Raw genomic sequence first — 21,121 nt, forward strand, 5'->3', positions numbered from 1 at the left:
CTAAAGACTCAGGGGAAGAAGGTCGATCTTCTTCAAACAATGGGAAAGATGATTCCATTTCCATTTCTAAATCTGACAACAACGATTCAGGTGAAGAGGACCTTAAGTCTACATGTGGTATATAGGACTCCTGTGTCACCTGTGTAAATTCAGGAATGGGGGAATCTGGTGATAGAGACCTAAATTCATCTTGAGATGCAGTTGAACCAGGAGATGCAGCTCTGTCTTCAAAAAGCCAGGGAATACACAAATCTGTCTCCAAATCTTCATCTGAATATACTGATCCAGGTGATGTGGATCTATGTGTAGCTGTCAATGTGGTCGCTTCAAAATGGTTGTATTGGGGTACTGGAGAGTCTGGAGACAAACATCTAACTTCAATGTCAGACAGCCCTGATTGACGGGATTCTGCCCTGTCCTCAAAGTCAAATATCGGTGAAATCAAGGGAGCATACTCTACTTCTGAAGCTTCTGATTCAGGAGATGATGATCTACAAGATATAAACATAGGATATGTCTCTAGTAAAGCCTGTCCAAAGTCAGGTACAGGGGAATCAGGAGAAAGTCTTCTGTATTTATTTAAAGACGCTAAAGACTCAGGGGAAGAAGGTCGGTCTTCTTCAAACAATGGGAAAGATGATTCCATTTCCATTTCTAAATCTGACAACAATGATTCAGGTGAAGGGGACCTTAAGTCTACATGTGGTATACAGGACTCCTGTGTCACATGTGTAAATTCAGGAATGGGGGAATCTGGTGATAGAGACCTAAATTCATCTTGAGATGCAGTTGAACCAGGAGATGCAGCTCTGTCTTCAAAAAGCCAGGGGATACACAAATCTGTCTCCAAATCTTCATCTGAATATACTGATCCAGGTGGTGTGGATCTATGTGTAGCTGTCAATGTGGTCGCTTCAAAATGGTTGTATTGGGGTACTGGAGAGTCTGGAGACAAACATCTAACTTCAATGTCAGACAGCCCTGATTGACGGGATTCTGCCCTGTCCTCAAAGTCAAATATCGGTGAAATCAAGGGAGCATAATCTACTTCTGAAGCTTCTGATTCAGGAGATGATGATCTGCAAGATATAAACTTAGGATATGTCTCTAGTAAAGCCTGTCCAAAGTCAGGTACAGGGGAATCAGGAGAAAGTCTTCTGTATTTATTTAAAGATGCTAAAGACTCAGGGGAAGAAGGTCGATCTTCTTCAAACAATGGGAAAGATGATTCCATTTCCATTTCTAAATCTGACAACAACGATTCAGGTGAAGAGGACCTTAAGTCTACATGTGGTATATAGGACTCCTGTGTCACCTGTGTAAATTCAGGAATGGGGGAATCTGGTGATAGAGACCTAAATTCATCTTGAGATGCAGTTGAACCAGGAGATGCAGCTCTGTCTTCAAAAAGCCAGGGAATACACAAATCTGTCTCCAAATCTTCATCTGAATATACTGATCCAGGTGATGTGGATCTATGTGTAGCTGTCAATGTGGTCGCTTCAAAATGGTTGTATTGGGGTACTGGAGAGTCTGGAGACAAACATCTAACTTCAATGTCAGACAGCCCTGATTGACGGGATTCTGCCCTGTCCTCAAAGTCAAATATCGGTGAAATCAAGGGAGCATACTCTACTTCTGAAGCTTCTGATTCAGGAGATGATGATCTACAAGATATAAACATAGGATATGTCTCTAGTAAAGCCTGTCCAAAGTCAGGTACAGGGGAATCAGGAGAAAGTCTTCTGTATTTATTTAAAGACGCTAAAGACTCAGGGGAAGAAGGTCGGTCTTCTTCAAACAATGGGAAAGATGATTCCATTTCCATTTCTAAATCTGACAACAATGATTCAGGTGAAGGGGACCTTAAGTCTACATGTGGTATACAGGACTCCTGTGTCACATGTGTAAATTCAGGAATGGGGGAATCTGGTGATAGAGACCTAAATTCATCTTGAGATGCAGTTGAACCAGGAGATGCAGCTCTGTCTTCAAAAAGCCAGGGAATACACAAATCTGTCTCCAAATCTTCATCTGAATATACTGATCCAGGTGATGTGGATCTATGTGTAGCTGTCAATGTGGTCGCTTCAAAATGGTTGTATTGGGGTACTGGAGAGTCTGGAGACAAACATCTAACTTCAATGTCAGACAGCCCTGATTGACGGGATTCTGCCCTGTCCTCAAAGTCAAATATCGGTGAAATCAAGGGAGCATAATCTACTTCTGAAGCTTCTGATTCAGGAGATGATGATCTGCAAGATATAAACTTAGGATATGTCTCTAGTAAAGCCTGTCCAAAGTCAGGTACAGGGGAATCAGGAGAAAGTCTTCTGTATTTATTTAAAGATGCTAAAGACTCAGGGGAAGAAGGTCGGTCTTCTTCAAACAATGGGAAAGATGATTCCATTTCCATTTCTAAATCTGACAACAACGATTCAAGTGAAGAGGACCTTAAGTCTACATGTGGTATATAGGACTCCTGTGTCACCTGTGTAAATTCAGGAATGGGGGAATCTGGTGATAGAGACCTAAATTCATCTTGAGATGCAGTTGAACCAGGAGATGCAGCTCTGTCTTCAAAAAGCCAGGGAATACACAAATCTGTCTCCAAATCTTCATCTGAATATACTGATCCAGGTGATGTGGATCTATGTGTAGCTGTCAATGTGGTCGCTTCAAAATGGTTGTATTGGGGTACTGGAGAGTCTGGAGACAAACATCTAACTTCAATGTCAGACAGCCCTGATTGACGGGATTCTGCCCTGTCCTCAAAGTCAAATATCGGTGAAATCAAGGGAGCATACTCTACTTCTGAAGCTTCTGATTCAGGAGATGATGATCTACAAGATATAAACTTAGGATATGTCTCTAGTAAAGCCTGTCCAAAGTCAGGTACAGGGGAATCAGGAGAAAGTCTTCTGTATTTATTTAAAGATGCTAAAGACTCAGGGGAAGAAGGTCGGTCTTCTTCAAACAATGGGAAAGATGATTCAATTTCCATTTCTAAATCTGACAACAACGATTCAGGTGAAGAGGACCTTAAGTCTACATGTGGTATACAGGACTCCTGTGTCACCTGTGTAAATTCAGGAATGGGGGAATCTGGTGATAGAGACCTAAATTCATCTTGAGATGCAGTTGAACCAGGAGATGCAGCTCTGTCTTCAAAAAGCCAGGGAATACACAAATCTGTCTCCAAATCTTCATCTGAATATACTGATCCAGGTGATGTGGATCTATATGTAGCTGTCAATGTGGTCCCTTCAAAATAGTTGTATTGGGGTACTGGAGAGTCTGGAGACAAACATTGGTAGTCGTAGAGAGAAGAGTCTGACTGTGAAGAATTTGCCCTCTCCTCAAATTCAAATATCGGAGAAATCAATGGAGCACATTCCACATCTGATGCAATTGATTCAGGTGATAATGACCTGTCGCCATTGACAACAGAATATGGAGCAGGCAATGATGGTCTGAAATCAATTATGGGAGAATCAGGTGAAAGTCTCCTGTATTTACTGATTGATTTTAAAGACTCAGGGGATGAAGGTCGGTCCTCAAATAACATCAAGAAAGGTAATTCCATTTCCACCTCCAAATCTGACACTGACTCTGGTGAGGAAGATCTACATTCTATGTATGTCTCCTGTAGCATCTGTCTAAACTGTGGAATTGGGGAGTCTGGTGAGAGAGCTCTAAATTCATTTGGAGAGCCAGCTGATTCAGGAGAGGATCTGAAACTTGACATCAATGTTGCAGGTGAGAGAGGCCTGTACTCTGATTCAGAATCAGGTGACAGTGGTCTCTTTCCAACTTCAAATACTAATGACTCTAGAGAATCTGGTCTATCTTCAGTATCAGATGGGAAATCAATTAACGGTTCATACCCAAGATCTGATAGAACTGATTCAGGGGATGCTGATTTGAACTCAACAAATGATGGAAAACGTTCGACTACCCTTACTATGAATTGAGGTATAGGTGAATCTGGTGACAGGGCCCCGCATTCATCTCTAGACGCCATTGAATCAGGTGATGCAGCTTGACACTCATCAGATACTGATGCAAATGACTCAATAGCAAAAGGGGTAACATCAAATAGTTCACTGTCTGACACAGGTTCAGAAGATGGGGCGCTGTGACTTCCCATGGGAGATTCAGGAAATGAGACAGAAAATTGGGGAATGGGTGAATCTGGAGACAAAGATCTATACTGATCCACTGACTTCCCTGTCTCCTGAGATTCAGACCTCAGAAAACTCAGTGACTTCAGGGCCTCAGATGACAGAGCTTTATATTCAGCCTCAGAATCAGGTGACATTGGCCTACCTGTCTCTTCTGCATCTGAATCAAGAGGAACTCTGCATGCAAAGGCCTCTACTACATAATGTGGGTCATGTAGTTGGCATATTAGCCGGTTTGCTATAACTGTTGCACCAGCACCTGATTGTCTTCCTTCAAGCATGAGATCAAGTGATTCAGGTGAGTCTGCTCTCTCCTCTGTAAAGGACTCTGAAGATGAATAGCCATATTCGACATCTGAAAGTACCGACTCTGGTGAAGAGGACCTGTACCCAAAAGCAGATGTAACTGATTCAGATATGACAGGTCCAAAGTCCGGTAAGGGTGAGTCCGGTGATAATGGCCTGTGTTCATCAAGAGATATGACTGAACTAGGTGACGAAGGTCTGCTTTCATGGAAAAGAAAGGACATGCACATGTATGATTCGTCATCTGACACTGCTGACTCTGGTGAATACGGCCTGGATTGTGCAATGTTAGCAAACTCAATAGAAAATTGGGGAACTGGGGAATCTGGAGACAAGTACACTGAAGACTCAGGAGAATCAGATCTGAGCATACTCATTAATATCAGTTGCCCAGGTGATAAAAGCCTGTATTCTGACTCAGAGTCAGGTGACAGTGGTCTCACTTCTCCCTCAATCTTTGCTTCCATTGCATGTGTTACACATGCATCAAATGGATCTCCACAGTCCAACTTCACAATATCCTTTGATCCTCCTTCTTTCATACCTGCATCAGCTGGTACATATTCAGTCCTTGTTCCAGCATACTCAAAAACACCCGTTTTACTGCAAAATGTTTCACCAACATATTGAGGGTCACGTATTTGAGAAATGAACTTCCAAAGCTCAGCATCATAAACAAGTCTATAGACTGGCACTGTGATTACTTTTAGGGGTAAGGGTTGACTACTATCATCCAACAGTCTCTCTGTTCTCTTGGAAACTTGTGATTCTGGGGAGTCAGGTCTCTGCTCAGAAATACATATGTCTTCACTTGATGGTGAATATTCAACTTCTGAAATAATTGACTCAGGAGAGGACGATCTATAAGCATTAACTGAAACTAATTCAATCAGCCCTGTTTTGAAATCGGGTATTGGTGAATCAACTCTGTAGTCATCTCCAGAAACTGAGTCTGGTGAAGATGGTCTCACTTCAGAGGAAAATTGTGATGGATAAATTGCCCCATATTCTAGATCTGAACAAACTGAAACTGGTGAAAAGGATCTTTCTATCATAGGCAAAACAGCAAATTCTGGTAAAGCCTGCCTAAACACAGGAATGGGTAACTCAGGTGAAAATGGCATTTTTTCATCAACAGATTCTGGAGATGATGGTCTGCTCTCTGTGCAGAGTAATGACAAAGACACAGACCCACATTCTAGATCTGATACTATTGATTCATGGGATGAAGACCGATCCAATGTAGAGTGAACATCTGATTCTGGCAGAGACTGTCTATAATCAGGAATCGGTGAGTCTGGTGATAGTGCCCTGTGTATATGTATAGATGCTACTGAATCAGGAGACACTGACCTGTCCTCAAAAAGCATTGAAATGTTCAAATAAGCCTCCAGTTCTAGATCTGACAATACTGACTCGGTTGACACTGATCTGTGATAAACTTGAGGGGGTCCAGAGAAAGAGGCAAAGAACTGAGGAATAGGAGAATCTGGTGTTAAAGATCGCTTACTATCTACAGATCTCCCCGAGAGGGAGGAATCTGGTCTGAGTGCATCCAGCACCATCAGCGACTGTGGTGACATTGGTCTATATTCTGCTTCAGAATCAGGTGAAACTGATCTTTGGTCATTTTCTGACTGGAAGGTATCAATTTCATCTGACTTTTCCTGATAAGACTCTTTCTTTATTTGAGCAAACAGAACCACTGTTTCACTCATGAAGGTTTCTCCTATATACTGCGGGTCACGGATTTGAGAGATGAGTTCTGCATCATGAGCTAAAGTTTGGACTGGAACTGAATATTTCTCAGGATTTTCTTCAAAAGATTGTGACGGAATACATGTTGAAACTTTTTCTTCAATTTTGGACTTGTCTAGTATAGCTGTTTTGGTTTCAAACTGCTTTTCTCCACTTGTCTCCTCTACAGCAATTGTATCATGTGCTGTTTCAAGTGCCATGTATTCCCCAAGAATTGTGTCAGGTGAAGGGGTTGGCAATGCCCCATTATCATTTAAAGAACCACTAGAATCAGGAGATAAAGGCCTATTCTCAAAATATGATAGCAATGGCATGGCCTCATACTCTGTATCTGACAACACAGATTCGGGTGATGATGAGAGATAATTTATAGTAACATCATGACACACATGTGGTGTATATTGTGGAATGGGGGAATCTGGTGAAATACATTCATATAATGTGTCTGATTCAGTGGAGGATACCATAATGTCTAACATTGCAGACTGTGGAGACATTGGTCTGTACTCAGGCACTGACTCTGGTGAAAGTGGTCTTTCCTCAATATCAGACAAAGATATAACAACCCAATCATCATCATGCTCAGATACTGATTCCAATAGTTTTGGTGGTGTGTTGTCTACATCAGATACTAATTGCTCAGTTGATTTCTGTCTTTGATCAGCAATTATGGAATCACATTCTATCTGGTCAGATTGTATTGATTCAGGGGAGAAAGATCTTTGTGCAATGTCAGATATAACCAATTCAGATTCATTTTCAGATGCAACTGAAGCAGGTGATGAAGGTCTATCTTCGTTGTAAAGTGATACTAGAGAGGTAGAACCATATTCTACATCTGAACATACTGATTCAGGTGAAGTGGATCTCACAGAAATAGCCGAGTCAGGCTCATTGTGGCTAAATTCAGGTATAGGTGAATCAGGTGACAATGCTTTATATTCATTAACAGATGCTACAGATTCTGGGGATGAGGGTCTGTCTTCAGAAAGTGTTGATAACAGAAGTGCCGTTTCAAATGCCATATCTGATGATGCTGACTCTGGTGATGATGATCTACACTGACAAGTTGTAAAAGACTCAGAGACAGCTTTTCTAAAGTCTGGGATAGGAGAATCAGCTGGAAGCCGACAATGTGCAGTGCTTGACTCTATGGATTCAGGGGATGATGATCTCATGTCATGGAAATCAGAATACAAAGGCACTTGCTCAGAAGCTGTAAAAAGCCACTGCACCATTTCTAAAATGACAGACTCAGGTGATGATGCTCTGTCTTCTATGTCAAAAGTTAATGACTGAGGTGAGATAGATCCCTCATCACTATATTCACTGCCTGGTGATACTGGCCTTCCAAATGGTCTTTTGTTTGAGACCATTGGTGTTAATGGCCTTTCCTCTGCTTCTGTAGGTAACAGCAGAGATGTGGCTCCTGGTGCACTTAATAATCGTTGCCCTTGAACAGAAGCCCCAACATCGCCACTTTCCCATGGGAAAACAGGGGGTGGAAGGGGAGACAAGGGTCTGAATTGAGGTATGGGAGAATCGGGTGCTGTAAAATTCAGTTCATTTACTGATGACACTGATTCAGGCGATGAGGCCCTACTTTCCATCAGTATTATTGCTGTTGCACATTCAGCTGAAAGTGATCTATCATGGTCTAAGCTTTGAAGATTAAAAATTGTATCACATGTGAATTCATGTAAATGGCAACCATATCCAGATTCTTCACGCTCAGGTGTAGACTCCACAGATACTACAACCTTATTTTCACGTGACATAAGCTCAGCTGATATTGCTTTATCTACTGCATGAACATCTACCATCTCAAATGTTGAGTCATGTGACATGTCAATGAAGCTGGCTGAACTAAATTCTGTTTTTTGAAATTCAAACCCTGGACTGGTATGTCTGACATCTGAAGAACCTGCTAATGCCTGAGTGGTTGTATCTTGAGTTTTAAGGTGAGCTGAAATAGAGGCCTGGTAAACATCAATCTCATGCTCCTCAGAGTGTGAAACATTTTCAATAGCCTTTGTAGGTCTAGCAGCTTCCTTAACATCATCCGTTCTGACACCAGCTTGAACTGCATCTTCAGGGGATGTATTCATAGACATTACAAGCACATTCTCATTATCTGAATCAATCATCTCATATCCATACAGGACTTGATAGAGTCGATGTGAAACTTCATCTATGTGTCTTCTGTCCTGCATAGATACTGTTGTTACAGTAACAGGACCAGAAGGAAGCACAGAAGGAGGCTGGGGTTTTTGTTCACTTATCGATTTTTGCGTACTGCTTATCTTTTGAGAGTCCCCCTCTGTCACTTCATCAGTTTCTTTAAGCTCCATTGAAAGTTTCATGAAGTCATGCTCAGCTTGCTCACACTCAATCAAGCTATCTCCAAAATCGGTCATAGACAATGGTCGACTGTCACATACTCCTGTTCGGGAGCTATTGGATGACTCTCGCCAAGGCACCGGTGACAAATGATGAGTATCAAGCTCGGTATGGGTGGTTTGTAGACACTCCAAGCTCCACTCCTCACCTCCCTCTGCTCCCTCATAACCTGCAGCCCCCTCATCATCACATGGTTCAACAGTGGGGTAAGGAGGTGGGGTAATCACGGCACATAACTTGGGTTTCCCTTTGTATACGGGATCAATTATATGAGATCGCAGGTTGTAGGGGGAGGTGCGGTACAATGTGAAGAAAGGACTTACTTGTCTAATACTGCCTTTGTGTACTGAGTCTGTCAATTCCTCTGTGAATTGTGATGAGCTGAAAAAAAAAACAAAGCATGCATTCCAATATGCCGTTACTAGATGGCTGTCATGATGAATTAAAAGAACAGAATAGCAGGTGATTAATCTTTCATATAATATTTATATCTTAATAATACAAAAAACTGAATATATCCAACAGTGACAAACACTACTAATTAAAGGTATGTACACTGAAGCAGTACTAATAACATAATATGTATTTAAAATGAATCTAAAAGGTCATTCCTGTTTGATTTTGAAAAATTGTGTTTTCAAATTTATAAATAATTTTTTTTTTTTTTTTAAGAAAACTGTCACCACATTAGTTAAACTTTCTCAATAACTTACTATGTTGTTTCCATCTCCTTTTGAAGTTTCTCTTTCTGGGCATTTCTAAGAAGACCTGTTGCTATGGAGTCTGTCTCTGATCGCCCCGTCATCTCGTGAAGCGATGACAAACTAGAGGACAGATCCTCTGCTGATACCATGGGTACCTCCTGTCCAGAGCCTGGGCTCCTACGTGTGGCGTCTGTACGCCTGCCTGGCCTGGGGCTGTCAATGTCTTCATGAAGGGCAGAGAAACCTGACAAGGCATAGTAGGAGGGATAAAGAACAAGTTAGTATAACAGGAAAGCAGACGATTAGAACTTTCTGCGTATACTGCTTCAAGGTAACATTGGCTTGTGTACCTTCACTATGATCCAGTGCTATGGTCCGCTCTATTTCTGCATAGGTATGAGATGACGTCTCCTCCTGACTGGACTTGATAATCTTGGTTTCAATGAGGTGAACAATGTCCATTCGATTGATCTTAGTGAGTGTTTTGATCAATGTTGATTCTGTCAAAACACAAAACTGGTTAAAAAGTTCCACTTAAAATTTGAATAAAAATGTTTACTTTTTAGAGTGTATAATACCCTTTTAGAGTGTATGTAACTTTCTTATCACTAACCTGATGCATGCTTTCCTTCTTTCTCTGCCCAGAGATTCAAAAGGGCATGGCTTTGGTCTTGCAGTGAGTTGGGATTTTCAATCCTTATCAGGTTGATTCTCTCCTCACTGAAGTCCAGTTCTCGAGCCAACTCTGAGGAGAAAAAGAAGATATAATAATTATAATGAACATCTGAAAATGATCTGAAGATACATTTGAAATGTCTGAAGAGCCTGACAAAAATGAATTATTAATGTATATTTTCAGCTCAATAGCATGATCAACTAAGGAGTGACTCACCTGTCCAGCTGAAGCCCAGGTGGTCGGCTATAATGGCCAACCGTTGCTCTTTTCTCTCTGCTTCATCCTGTGGATCTACTGCAAATACCACCAGACAGCCATGAGCGGACAGAGCCGCAAGATATACCAAATCAAGCCACATTCACAGACGGAAGAAAATATTCACTGGCTTTCTAGGTTTTGTTGTACTGACACTTTTTCCTTTGGTTCATTCATAAAATCAAATTAATTACTTACAACAATAAATAATATGGCTAGAATGGATGGTTTTGATAGATCTTGTAGTGACACTATCAATAAGAATTATATATTTCAATCAGTAGAAATGTACTGAAAGTACATGTAATCGTTTAATTATTTACATCTGAATCTTTAAAAGGTTTTAGTCACTAAGTTGTTTTCACAAGTTCCATAAAGCCTTTAAGTGGGTCTTGAGATTAACAGCACACATAGAAGGAAAGAGAGACGCCATTATAAACACAATCACAGCTCAAGCGACAAAGCCACGAGGGTTCTTCAGTTACAACGGGAAACAACTACAAGAGACAGAGAGGCAGCACCTTTACAGCTACAGTGTACTAATGAGGCACAATAGATAGAGAATAGCCCCTTAAACTGGGGGGATACCTTGACTTTGGACTTTATCATCTGGGATTCGCTGCATCTGTGTCTCAACAGGGTCGTCCCACAGTGGTCTAATGGGAAAGACGTCTCCTGAGGTAGGGAACTGCATCTCAGGGAAACTTTCTCTTTCTATGATTGATGGATCAATGAGACTGCTCTCGTCATCTGAGTTGGCAGCTTCGTCCTCTTGTTCTTTCTCTGTCACGGCCTGTGCCAACCTTTCCACAAGTTTTGCTGCTTCATCACTTATCTCTTCGAAGAACTCAATGGACTGCTTGCGTTGAACACTTTTCTCTTTAGTGGGTGTTGATGACTGGGATGACTGACCACTTTTGCCTCTGACTGGCAATCTGGACTGGAAGCCTTTCGATTTTGCTGACTCTGCACTTGTGGGACGACCCTGTTCTTTTTTAGCAGATGGCTTGGTAGACTCCCCCTCGCAGAAGCTCTTGGCTTTGGAAGATGGTGTCTTGGTTTTGACATCCACAGAGGGACCTGCATCTGTCTCAGATTTTCTCCTTGAATCCTTTTTTACAGGGACCTTAAGCTTTTTGTCTTGGGTGGATTCAGCACGCTTAACAGTAGAATCAGGTTTGAGAGAGCTAGCCTTGATTGGAATTCTAGATTTAGACTCAGCAGTGAAGGAGGCCTCTTTTTTAAGAGTGCTTGAAGAGGAAGTTGCATGAGATGGAGAAGGTATAGTGGATTTACCCCGACCTTGAGGCGCAGACTTGGCTTGTGTTTTGGCTGGAGTCTTTTTAACACTACTGGAAGCACTTTGTTTGGACTTTCCTGTTGGTTTGGGGGCTTCTATCACTGACTGTGGTTCCTCTGGAGAGGAATCAGAGGACTCTTGGCCCTGCTCAGAGTAAACTGATCTAGTGACTGTAGTTTCTGCTGTTTGTACATTCGTTATCATTTGGTCAGCGGAGTTTGTGTCTAAATCTAAGGATCCTTCATTTCTGTCTGTTTTAGTCTCTAGACCTTCAGGGCATGTTTGATCTTTCTTTGGTGGTTTGGCTGAGGCTGAAATGCCCATTTTAGGGATTTTAGATTTGGAGGCATCAACTTTAGAGGCAGGCTGATCGCCTTCAGATGAGGACTGAATCTGAGAATCATCTGTTTCTTTTAATTTCTCATCTTCCTCAGTCTTAACCTCTAGTGTTAGATTAAGGCCAACTTCAGGTTCTGCTGCTGATCTCCTACCTTCTTGACTGGCCTCTTCTAAGACAGGCTCCTCTAAAGGCTGTTCACCTATCTGGAAAAAGGCAAAACCACCCCCCTCTTCCTCATAGCTCCTTTTAGTCATGTCAATAGCACCACTTCGGGTCATCTCAAAGAGCTTCCCTTCTTGGAACAGAAAAGGGTTGGGCTCACTGGTAGGAGTGCTCTCTTCTGTAGGTGTTCTACCAGGTGTTGTGTCTGGAGTTTCTTGCAAAGACTGACGATCCACCACCAGATTCAAAATCTTCTGTTCCTCCTCTTTGACACGAGCTGCAAAAGCGGCGTCATCCTCCCGCATAGCAGACCATGAATCACTGTCAGCCCTTGCAGTGACACCTTTTGACTCAGTTCTGGGAGCTTCCAGTCTATCTTCATCCTCCTCTGTGTCATCATAGATACAGGCCTCTGGTTTGAAAATTCCCTTTGTTTGATCAATGGCAGTTGCACCAAGTTCAGCCTCTGATGTGCCTGTATGTCCCTTTTGATCTCCCTTCACTTCATCTGTTACATTGTTACACCTAACACCTAACTCTTCATCATCCTGATCATCTTCTTTTGTTTTTGATTTCCTTAAGCTCTCCTCCTTTTGCTCATCAGTTCTGTTTTCAGTGTTTGATGTCACAACAGCCTTTTTAGCTGTACTTTCTGTATCAGCTGTTACAGATGACGGTTCCTGTGCAGTTTCCAGTTGGGATTTGGAATGTTGCTGGTCTGAGACAGAGTGAGGTCCCTCTGAAGTGACACTGGTTGTTGTTGTGTTCTTGACCTCTTTGCTGTGGGATCCGTCATGCAAACCTGCTGAAAAAGGAGAGGGAGGTTGTACTTTAATATGGGGATCAACAAAAAGAGCTAACTCTGACTCTTCAGTGGGTCTATTGAGCCCACATTCACTTTGCGATAGCTTCTCACTTGTGGGCTCTAATGTTTCATAGCTGTCATCCCCTATTTTGGCATCAGCTGAGGGAAACACATCTTTTCTACAGTTCTTTTTGGTCCTCTCTTCTTGCTCCATTTCATCAAATGTTTTTATTTTGGCTGCCATCTTAAACATCTCCTCCTCTGGAGTGATTTTTCTCTTAGCTTCATAGCTGTCTGATGTATCCTCTTCTTCTGGGTCTTCAGGGATGACAGCCGGTTTGAATTGAACAGAGAGGAATGTATAGTCAGGGGGTTTGGGATTTACCTCGTAACTTACCTCTTCTGAACTAGGAGTGTCAGGGGAGAGGGGACTCTTACCGGAACTTGTCATCTGAGATGTCTGCTCACAACTGTCATCATCAGCACTAGCCTCATGGTCTCGGAGCAGCCTACCACGAAAAGCATCTTGGTGGAAGTCTGTGGCTTTGGAGGGCTCTGGATGGCTAGAGGATTTACTGAGTGGATCTAGTGTTGATGGAAAGGATGGGTGGCTCTTTTGCTCTACAGGACTGCTCTCTAGGGAGTCATGGGGGGGTGATTCCTTGGTTGGACTAGGTTCAATAGAGTCTGGGGACCTATGGGAGGAGTTTTCATCCATAAGAGGACTACCGTCTAGAGAGTCTCTGTGGCTTATTGTCAAAGAGTCATCAGCTAATGGGCTGAGAGCATCTGAGTCTTGTTTTAAAGGCAGCTCTAAACTTTCATGACGCTGATAAGATGATATAGAAGCTGGAGAACCAACTAAAGGCAATGCTAGCTGACATTCAGGGCTGTCATCATCACTAAGAAATGTTTCTACAGTCTCTGAAATTCTCTTTGTAAGCTTTTGAGGTTTGGATGGCTTAGACTCACTCCTCATAACAGATATGGACTCACTTGTAGTGTGGTCATCTGCAGCCTCGATGGAAGAGACAGGGAGGGTCAATTCTGTAGACACGTGGTCACCAGTGGTCCCTACACCAGAGTCTCCAGAATTCTCTGTGTCTTTACTTTGTTTTTTGACTGTTGTTTCAGTTGCTGCCGAAGCTTTAGAGGTCTGGTCTCCATTTTTGGGAGAAAGACAGAGACTTTCAGGGCTTGTATCTGGAGTGGCTAGACCCTCATGTTTGTAGCTGTCCTCAGAGCTCAGATGAGGGGTTCCATCTCCAGAACTGGCACTTGGTGAATCTGCCGCACCTTCATGCTTTAAGCTGTCAGAGCTATCATCAAGGCCACCATTTCCAAAGTCTGCTGTCTCATTTAGCTCTGAATGGGTGTCATCAACTGACTTGGTTTCTTTATCTTTGTCTTGCTGAGTGGTCTCTTTCTTGCGAGGTTTGGAATCCAAAGATACTTCATGTTCTTGAGAGATTTGTGAGGTTAATGCTTTGGTCATGGATTTAGACTGTATCGTTTCTGATTTTGTGGTTTTCTCTGATCTCGAAGCAGTGGAGGTTTTAAGCTCAAATAACCCAGTCTTTCTCTTTGAGGGGTCCTGACCTGTCTGGAATGCATGCATCAGCTCTTTAACTGACATGGTCTCCTCAAGTTTTTCAGATTCAGCTTTGGGAGATTTGGGGGTGCCCTGCTTTGATTTAGGGTTTTCTTTGGCTTTTGGAGAAGGCTTGCTTGCAACAGGCAGTTGCGAAGGCTTACTTCCAGTGACCTTTTTGCTCTTTTGCTCTGCTTCTACTTTCTGTTGTAAGGCTTTGACTTTGTCCTTTATTGACCCAATGGGAGTTTCTTCAACCACTGGGGATACAGGTGATGCTGGGGCAGGGGCTGTAGGCACACTAAGAAGAGCACTTGCTTCTGTCGATTCCTCTGCTTGTCCCTGGTCTTTTCCCTTTCTTCTGACTGGCTTTTTAACATCACCAGCAGTGGTTTTGTCTTGCACTTTGGTTGGAGTGGTTGGTTTTGCACTTTTGCGCAGTACAACATCAGTGAATCTTTCTTGGGCAGCTGGCTCTTTCTTAGCTTTTATTTTGGAGCTTACTGGTCCATCCAAGAGGTATTCTTTGAGATCACCGCTGTCCTTTATGGCTTTAGGTCTGGGAGCCCCTCTGTTAGCTCTAGTTTCACGCAAGACAGGCTCTTGAATTTCTAATGCTGCCATCTTTTTGGCTTCCTCAATCTCACTGTCTGAAAGGAGAACCCATTCCTCAGCCATTCTAGCTGCCTCCTCTGCCACCTCACCCTCATATGTTCCACTTCTCAGTATCTCACTGACTTTCTCTAGGTCCTCTTTGACTTTCTCTAAGTCCTTCTCCATTATTTCTAATGGCTCTCCAGAAACCTCCTCAGTCCCTTTCTCTAGACCACACCCTCCTAAGGGAGGGGATTTCTCTGTGGAGTCTGCAGTCAAGATGGCAGTCATTTTGATCAAATCTTGTTTCATCTCTGACACGTCGGATAGGAGGTCTGGATCTCGAATCAGCTCTGATTTCAGGGCTGATGTCTCCGTCTCTTCATCTTCCATAAGGAAGAAGAACAAGTAAGGAGTAAAGAAAATCAAAAATTCAAATGAAAGGAGACAGACATTGGAGAATGTGGTCAGGACAAATTCGGAGCACACTGCAGGGATCATAGGACAACAATTTCACAATGGGTTCTACATCAGGGTATCAGAGGAAATGGGCTTACACTTTCATATGTTTGTAGGGAACTGTGGTAAAGCAAAAGCTAAATAATACCGATGGGAAAGACATGAGCAGGAAATAACTTGCGTATACACTCAGCACACTCACACTCACAAGACTAAAATATAGAACAAAACTAAAATACTTTAAAAAAAATCTATAATAACTATAGGACCACGCAAGAAACAAACACAGAAAAAAGAACAAGAAAGAAACAACATCAAGACATCTCAAGACGCAAATGTCAATGTGATGACAGGCAAAAATGGATTGAAAACAACTGAGAATGCTAGTTGTATCTTTTAAAGAAAGCCAGTGACAACTTATAAAACATATATTGATTTGCCATGCTTTAAATTTAAACAAAGCAGATCAATTTATTTCACAGAAACTAAAAAGGAATGAAGACCTCAGCAATACTAGAAAAAGACATCTTGCAGGGAGGGACAGTATTTTAATTCCCTTTGCCCTCCATTCTGCCTTTTGCCTATCTAAACATTTGAAAGATAACGTAAATGGAAACAAAAATAACACAAAACTGTATACAAAACCATAAGCAAATAGTTTTACGTGGGAACATTCCAAAATCAAAGGACAACAACTCATTAACAAGACATTATATACAGTCATACAGACATTCAAGCACACGCATACACATTTATGTAAGGCAAGTTATTTCCATGCAAAGCAAAGGGAAGTGCTGATGGAAGGGTCAAGGTCAAGAGTGAATGAAGTGAGTGGAAAGTTCAGAGTACTGATTAAAACCCGCAATTGCAGGATAAGAGGTGCTCAAGATCAAGAGTTGCTTGTTAATATGCCTCATTCAGAAATGTGGTGAGTTCTATGGCTATTTACAGAACTACTACATAAAGTATCAGTATTGTTTTTATTAAAAGTACGTATTGTACGGTAACATACATTATATCCATAACAGATTACCCATGCATGTACCATATATTTCATATGTAACATGTATTGTTTTATTATGAGATTAATTTAAAAGCTCAAGTATACTGTATTTGTCTGGTGCTATTTGATTCATTTTTACTATTGCACTACATGAACAAGGTAGGGAGGGTAGAAGGGAAAGGATTCAGATAGAGAGGTGAGAAGGTTAACTATTCTTTGCTTTACCATTATACTGGAGGAGGAAAACTAATATTCTGGCCTCTAATTTCCTGGAACTGGGTGCTAGCACAATCCCTAACACCCGATTTCAGGATCTCGGAGCGCAAGCACATTTGGGTGTGAGCAACTAACTTTTGGAATTTGGGCGACCAAAGGTAATAGGAAAAACCTGACGCACTAACTGCGAAGCTGCGGCAGGAGTGACACATTATTGGTAAGAGGACAGCAGTATAAGCTGGTGGACTCCAGGTGTGCTTTAGTCATGACAAATCACATCAGCTCCTCTTATCTCCTTAAAAAGCTGCTCTCATTCCCTTCATGCTGCTATATGATGACTCCAGTTATTTAACTAACTGTGAAGGATTGGAACTCATACATCCCACATGCAGTTGCCAATTACATTATTGACAATAGTCAATTATTGATCTTACCAGTACAAAGTCTGGCCAAATGTCATTTAAAGGTGGATTTTGATGTGTATTAACATCTTTATTTTGAAAAATATATATAATAATGAAAAATACAGAATCAAAATATGTGAACTTTTTTTTATTTTTGTTTTGGAGAGGTCTATCTGTGCACTAAACCACATAAATGTTTTGTTTGTTCTGGCTCTGCTGGTCTGAGTAGGTAAAAATGCAGGTGCATTTATGCCAAAATAAGCAGCCAAATTGCATTGCGTCGCTACTACTGCTGGCTTTTGTCCAGCACAAAATTAGAGGCCATTGTCTGATAAAGATCACCACAGTATGAATGCATTTCATTTTCATGTACATACGTAGATGGCAGTGTTTAACTCTTTCTCCACATGTCCAATCTCAAATTTTGAAGGGGAAAGAGTTAAATGGAAGTCATTGAGTCAGATGTGAAATCAGAAAAAAGGAAAGTAAAAAGTGAAGTTAAGCCTCAGGTGAAACATAACATTGACATGAGGGAGTGCAGGTAAGGCTTATTTGTTCGTGTGACAAGACAAAAAACCTCAAAGCAAACAAAAAAACAAAACCAAAAAAAACAGGAAGCTTAAAAGGCTTTAATAAAATATATATGGTCTACAAAGCTGGATGTGTCAGTGTATCAGTCTGGCTGTTCCTCTGCACACTACATTAGGCTAATCACCCATACAATATCACTGTTATTGTCATATTAGTTTGATTAATAAAGACATGCAGAGATTTGTATTGTCATAGAATATATGTTATACTCAAAATGAAATAAGAAAAAATGTCTTACATTTCTGGAGCGTAATGATGGTCTGGAAAAATACATAGAAATACACCACAGTTAGTCTTATTCCATTCACTGCATGTGCCAACATTTTCTAAAACTACTATTACAAATTATTCTTCAAGAAAAAGAAACAAAGGGCACGCACAACACAACAGCAAAAATGGAATATGCATCTGACACATCACAACAAACATAGTACGTCTAAAATCAATACATTTTATTTAGTGATGATAAGAGAGGATAGACAGGATTAATTAGCAGAGCAAGTTAGTAGAATAAGGACGGGGAAGCGGTGGCTGCTTTTACCTCTTCCTCTTGCTCTTGGTCTGAATCGGACTCCTTTTGGGAGCAAGAAGCAGCGAGAAGCAGAAAGATGTACAGATAAAAACAACAGCAATATTAAAGGGACAAAAAGACAAGTGGGGAGAGGGTGTATGGTTACCATAACAACAAAGACAATCAGTCAGTGTGATTTCAGAGAAGGCCAAAGAAGTCTTTAAGGCTGCAATAGGTAAAACATTTTAATATAGAAATAGATCTAGCTAGTTAGTCTGAATAATATATATAATATGTTAATCTCTTTTTGATGTACTACATCAGAGACAAGCCATGCTGTGTAAGGCAGGGCAGCTTTGGTTCAGGAGGTTGAGTGAGTCGTCGGCTAACTACAGGGTTGCTCTTTCGATCCCTTCTTCCGCCTGCATGTCAAAGCGTCCTTAAGCAAGACACTGAACCCCAAATGGCTCCTGATGGCTGTTTTTAAATGCAGCCATTTACTATGTAAATATTACTGACATTACATTGCATTACTTCTACATCCATTATATCCAGATTGTTGTAATGTAATGGGTGCGTCTTGAAACTGGCTCGCTGGGTAATTTTTACAGTAAAGCAGCAACCAGCAGTGTTATTAGCACTGTTTGATACTTGGGACGGGAACATTAAAGGTAACCTGTGGAGTGTTAGTATTAACAAAAAAGTTACGTCTCTGTTCCTCACTAGAAATAATTGTGTGTATTCTTGAGCACTAATACATGTGTTTAATGCAGTTTCTTCTAATGAAACATCTGTAAAGCTAAAAACTTGTTTATATCCACGTTTGCTAGCTAGCAGTTTCTCTTTCTCTCTTGCCTTTGCTGACACATAGCTACGTTTCTTGGCATGTTACCGCCAACAGCTACACAATCAGTGAAACAGTATGGCACAGTCTGTCATGTGTGTTCTTGTACCTTGCACTACTAGAAACAAAATGAGGACCTGCTCAAAGGGGGAAAAAACACTGCTACATGTCATTACTAGTGGTCAAAAATGACTAAGAGTACCTTTAATATAAGAAATAAACTGCATACTGAAATATTTGAGAATAAAATAATTGAGGTTATGCTTTGGTATTACATTGTTGTAATTAATAAGTAGGAGATTAGCACAGATTATAGACACAAAGTGTAAATGGGCACAATTGCATTATAGCTTAGTTTATAAAAGCAGCTACGGTAATTTATTTAATGTTAAATTTAATCATACAACAATACGTTTTACTTAAAAACCTAACAAGATATGGAATAGAGAGTGTCCTCTGTTATTAAGTGTGGTGTCCTTACCTTACAGTATGATGGGAGGGTGATGTTAAGGTTGCATATGGCATTTTGGGTTAGTGACCTGTAGTTTCTGGGTTCTTTCATAAAGGACAGACGGCCACATGGCTCCTGAGTGTTGTCTCTGATCTACAACAACCAAATAGTTTCGCATAAGTCAGTTTTTCATCTGGTAAATAATCAATATTGCATTTAACCAGAGAGAAGTAAATATGTTAAATTATCTTTGACAATTGCCACAATAGCATACAAAGCTTGTGCTTGTTTTATGTGTGAAATGAACAACAAACAAATATTAAGGTTAACAGTGCTTACTTTAATGAAGAGTGCTATTCTGTTCTCCTTAAAGGCAAAGAAGCTGAAGAGATGATGCTGGCCACTTTTGGTGAGGGGAACAAGGTTTCCAAAGCAGTCTGCATAGATAGGCTTGCCCTCCAAGACCTGAGAAGATGTACACAGGGGTTAAATAACAGCATACAACCAACAGTCATCTTCTTGTTTGTTTAAACCCTAGTATTCCACTTTACCCCCATGCAGCAGTCCATACATTTCTCAAGAAACATAGCCTTCACCCTTGAAGACAATCGTGGCTGCCTGTCTGAGAGGCACTTCTCACCTCTACATCTCGGCTGCGGGCCACCTCAGTGAAGTTCTCCTGCTGCTCCAGTGTTTTGTCGATCTTGTCGTCCGTCATGCAGAAGCAGCGCAGGCGGGCCTCAATGGGGTCGTGGGTCTTGGCAAAGATGACAAACTTTGCCATGTAAGGGACACAGATGATCTCCCTGTACACCTGAGTGGAGAAGTTGACAGATTCCTGGACTTGCCGACAGTCTATGAGCCAGAACCTAAACATTAGAAGGGGATTAGAAAGAACCAGTGAGGTTAGGTGATTATCGACTGGTCTCGGCCATAGATTGTGTTGAGCTTTATCAAATAATTGTTTTGTGTTACCTGGCAGACACATTGGTTGTGAAGGAGACGCAGTCATTGATAAACGTTAATGGAGTGGTTCCTGTTATATCCTCCCATTGGGCAGGCGTTGTTCCACCTAAAAACGGACACAAACACATCATTGACAAATGAGAGAATGCACATTTGTCTGCGGTTGGCCTATGCACAGATTTTCGAGTTAATTCTCTAACCAGTGATACTACAGAGCAGTCGTAAGGTGGGAGTGTCCCCTCCGAAACCATTGAGGACGGGGTCCGAATTGCTTTTGGGGATAGGGATAGTCATGGTGATGGGTTTATGGAACTTCCTTCTGCGGGGCTCCAGCGTGACAATGGGGCTGAAGGTGGCCTTGTTCCCCAGGATCTTCCTCACTACGTCCACATTCACTGGCTGGGCCTGGGAGAGTAGACAGAAAATGCAACATTACCCCCTATGACTAATGAGAAGGATTAATGTCTGAGCTATGGTCAAGCACTGAGGATGGTACCCGGACTCAAATTTTAGCAGAAGTGAACTTTGTACTAGGGTTGTTTACTGGCTGACTACAGTCTATACCATACAACAACCATCTAATCTAACACCCCAGTCAGGG

The 21,121-nt window shown here is 41.5% G+C and overlaps 1 protein-coding gene across 1 annotated transcript in view; it reads right to left on the reverse strand.

Annotated features, from left to right (window-relative positions):
• Window positions 1-21,121, reverse strand: part of ank2b (ankyrin 2b, neuronal) — a 199,924-nt gene that overhangs the window by 13,165 nt on the left and 165,638 nt on the right. Inside the window, exons 29-40 of the mRNA XM_062444328.1 lie at window positions 20,721-20,925; window positions 20,530-20,626; window positions 20,195-20,423; window positions 19,894-20,019; window positions 19,585-19,707; window positions 18,290-18,322; window positions 17,987-18,008; window positions 10,245-10,322; window positions 9,966-10,097; window positions 9,703-9,852; window positions 9,362-9,596; window positions 8,972-9,029 (exon numbers count right to left, since the gene is read on the reverse strand). Of these exons, the coding sequence (XP_062300312.1) occupies window positions 8,972-9,029; window positions 9,362-9,596; window positions 9,703-9,852; window positions 9,966-10,097; window positions 10,245-10,322; window positions 17,987-18,008; window positions 18,290-18,322; window positions 19,585-19,707; window positions 19,894-20,019; window positions 20,195-20,423; window positions 20,530-20,626; window positions 20,721-20,925 (1,488 nt within the window). The remainder of the gene's footprint in view (window positions 1-8,971; window positions 9,030-9,361; window positions 9,597-9,702; window positions 9,853-9,965; window positions 10,098-10,244; window positions 10,323-17,986; window positions 18,009-18,289; window positions 18,323-19,584; window positions 19,708-19,893; window positions 20,020-20,194; window positions 20,424-20,529; window positions 20,627-20,720; window positions 20,926-21,121) is intronic.

Source organism: Scomber scombrus, chromosome 23 (genome assembly GCF_963691925.1).
Source record: "Scomber scombrus chromosome 23, fScoSco1.1, whole genome shotgun sequence".
Lineage (NCBI taxonomy): Eukaryota > Metazoa > Chordata > Actinopteri > Scombriformes > Scombridae > Scomber > Scomber scombrus.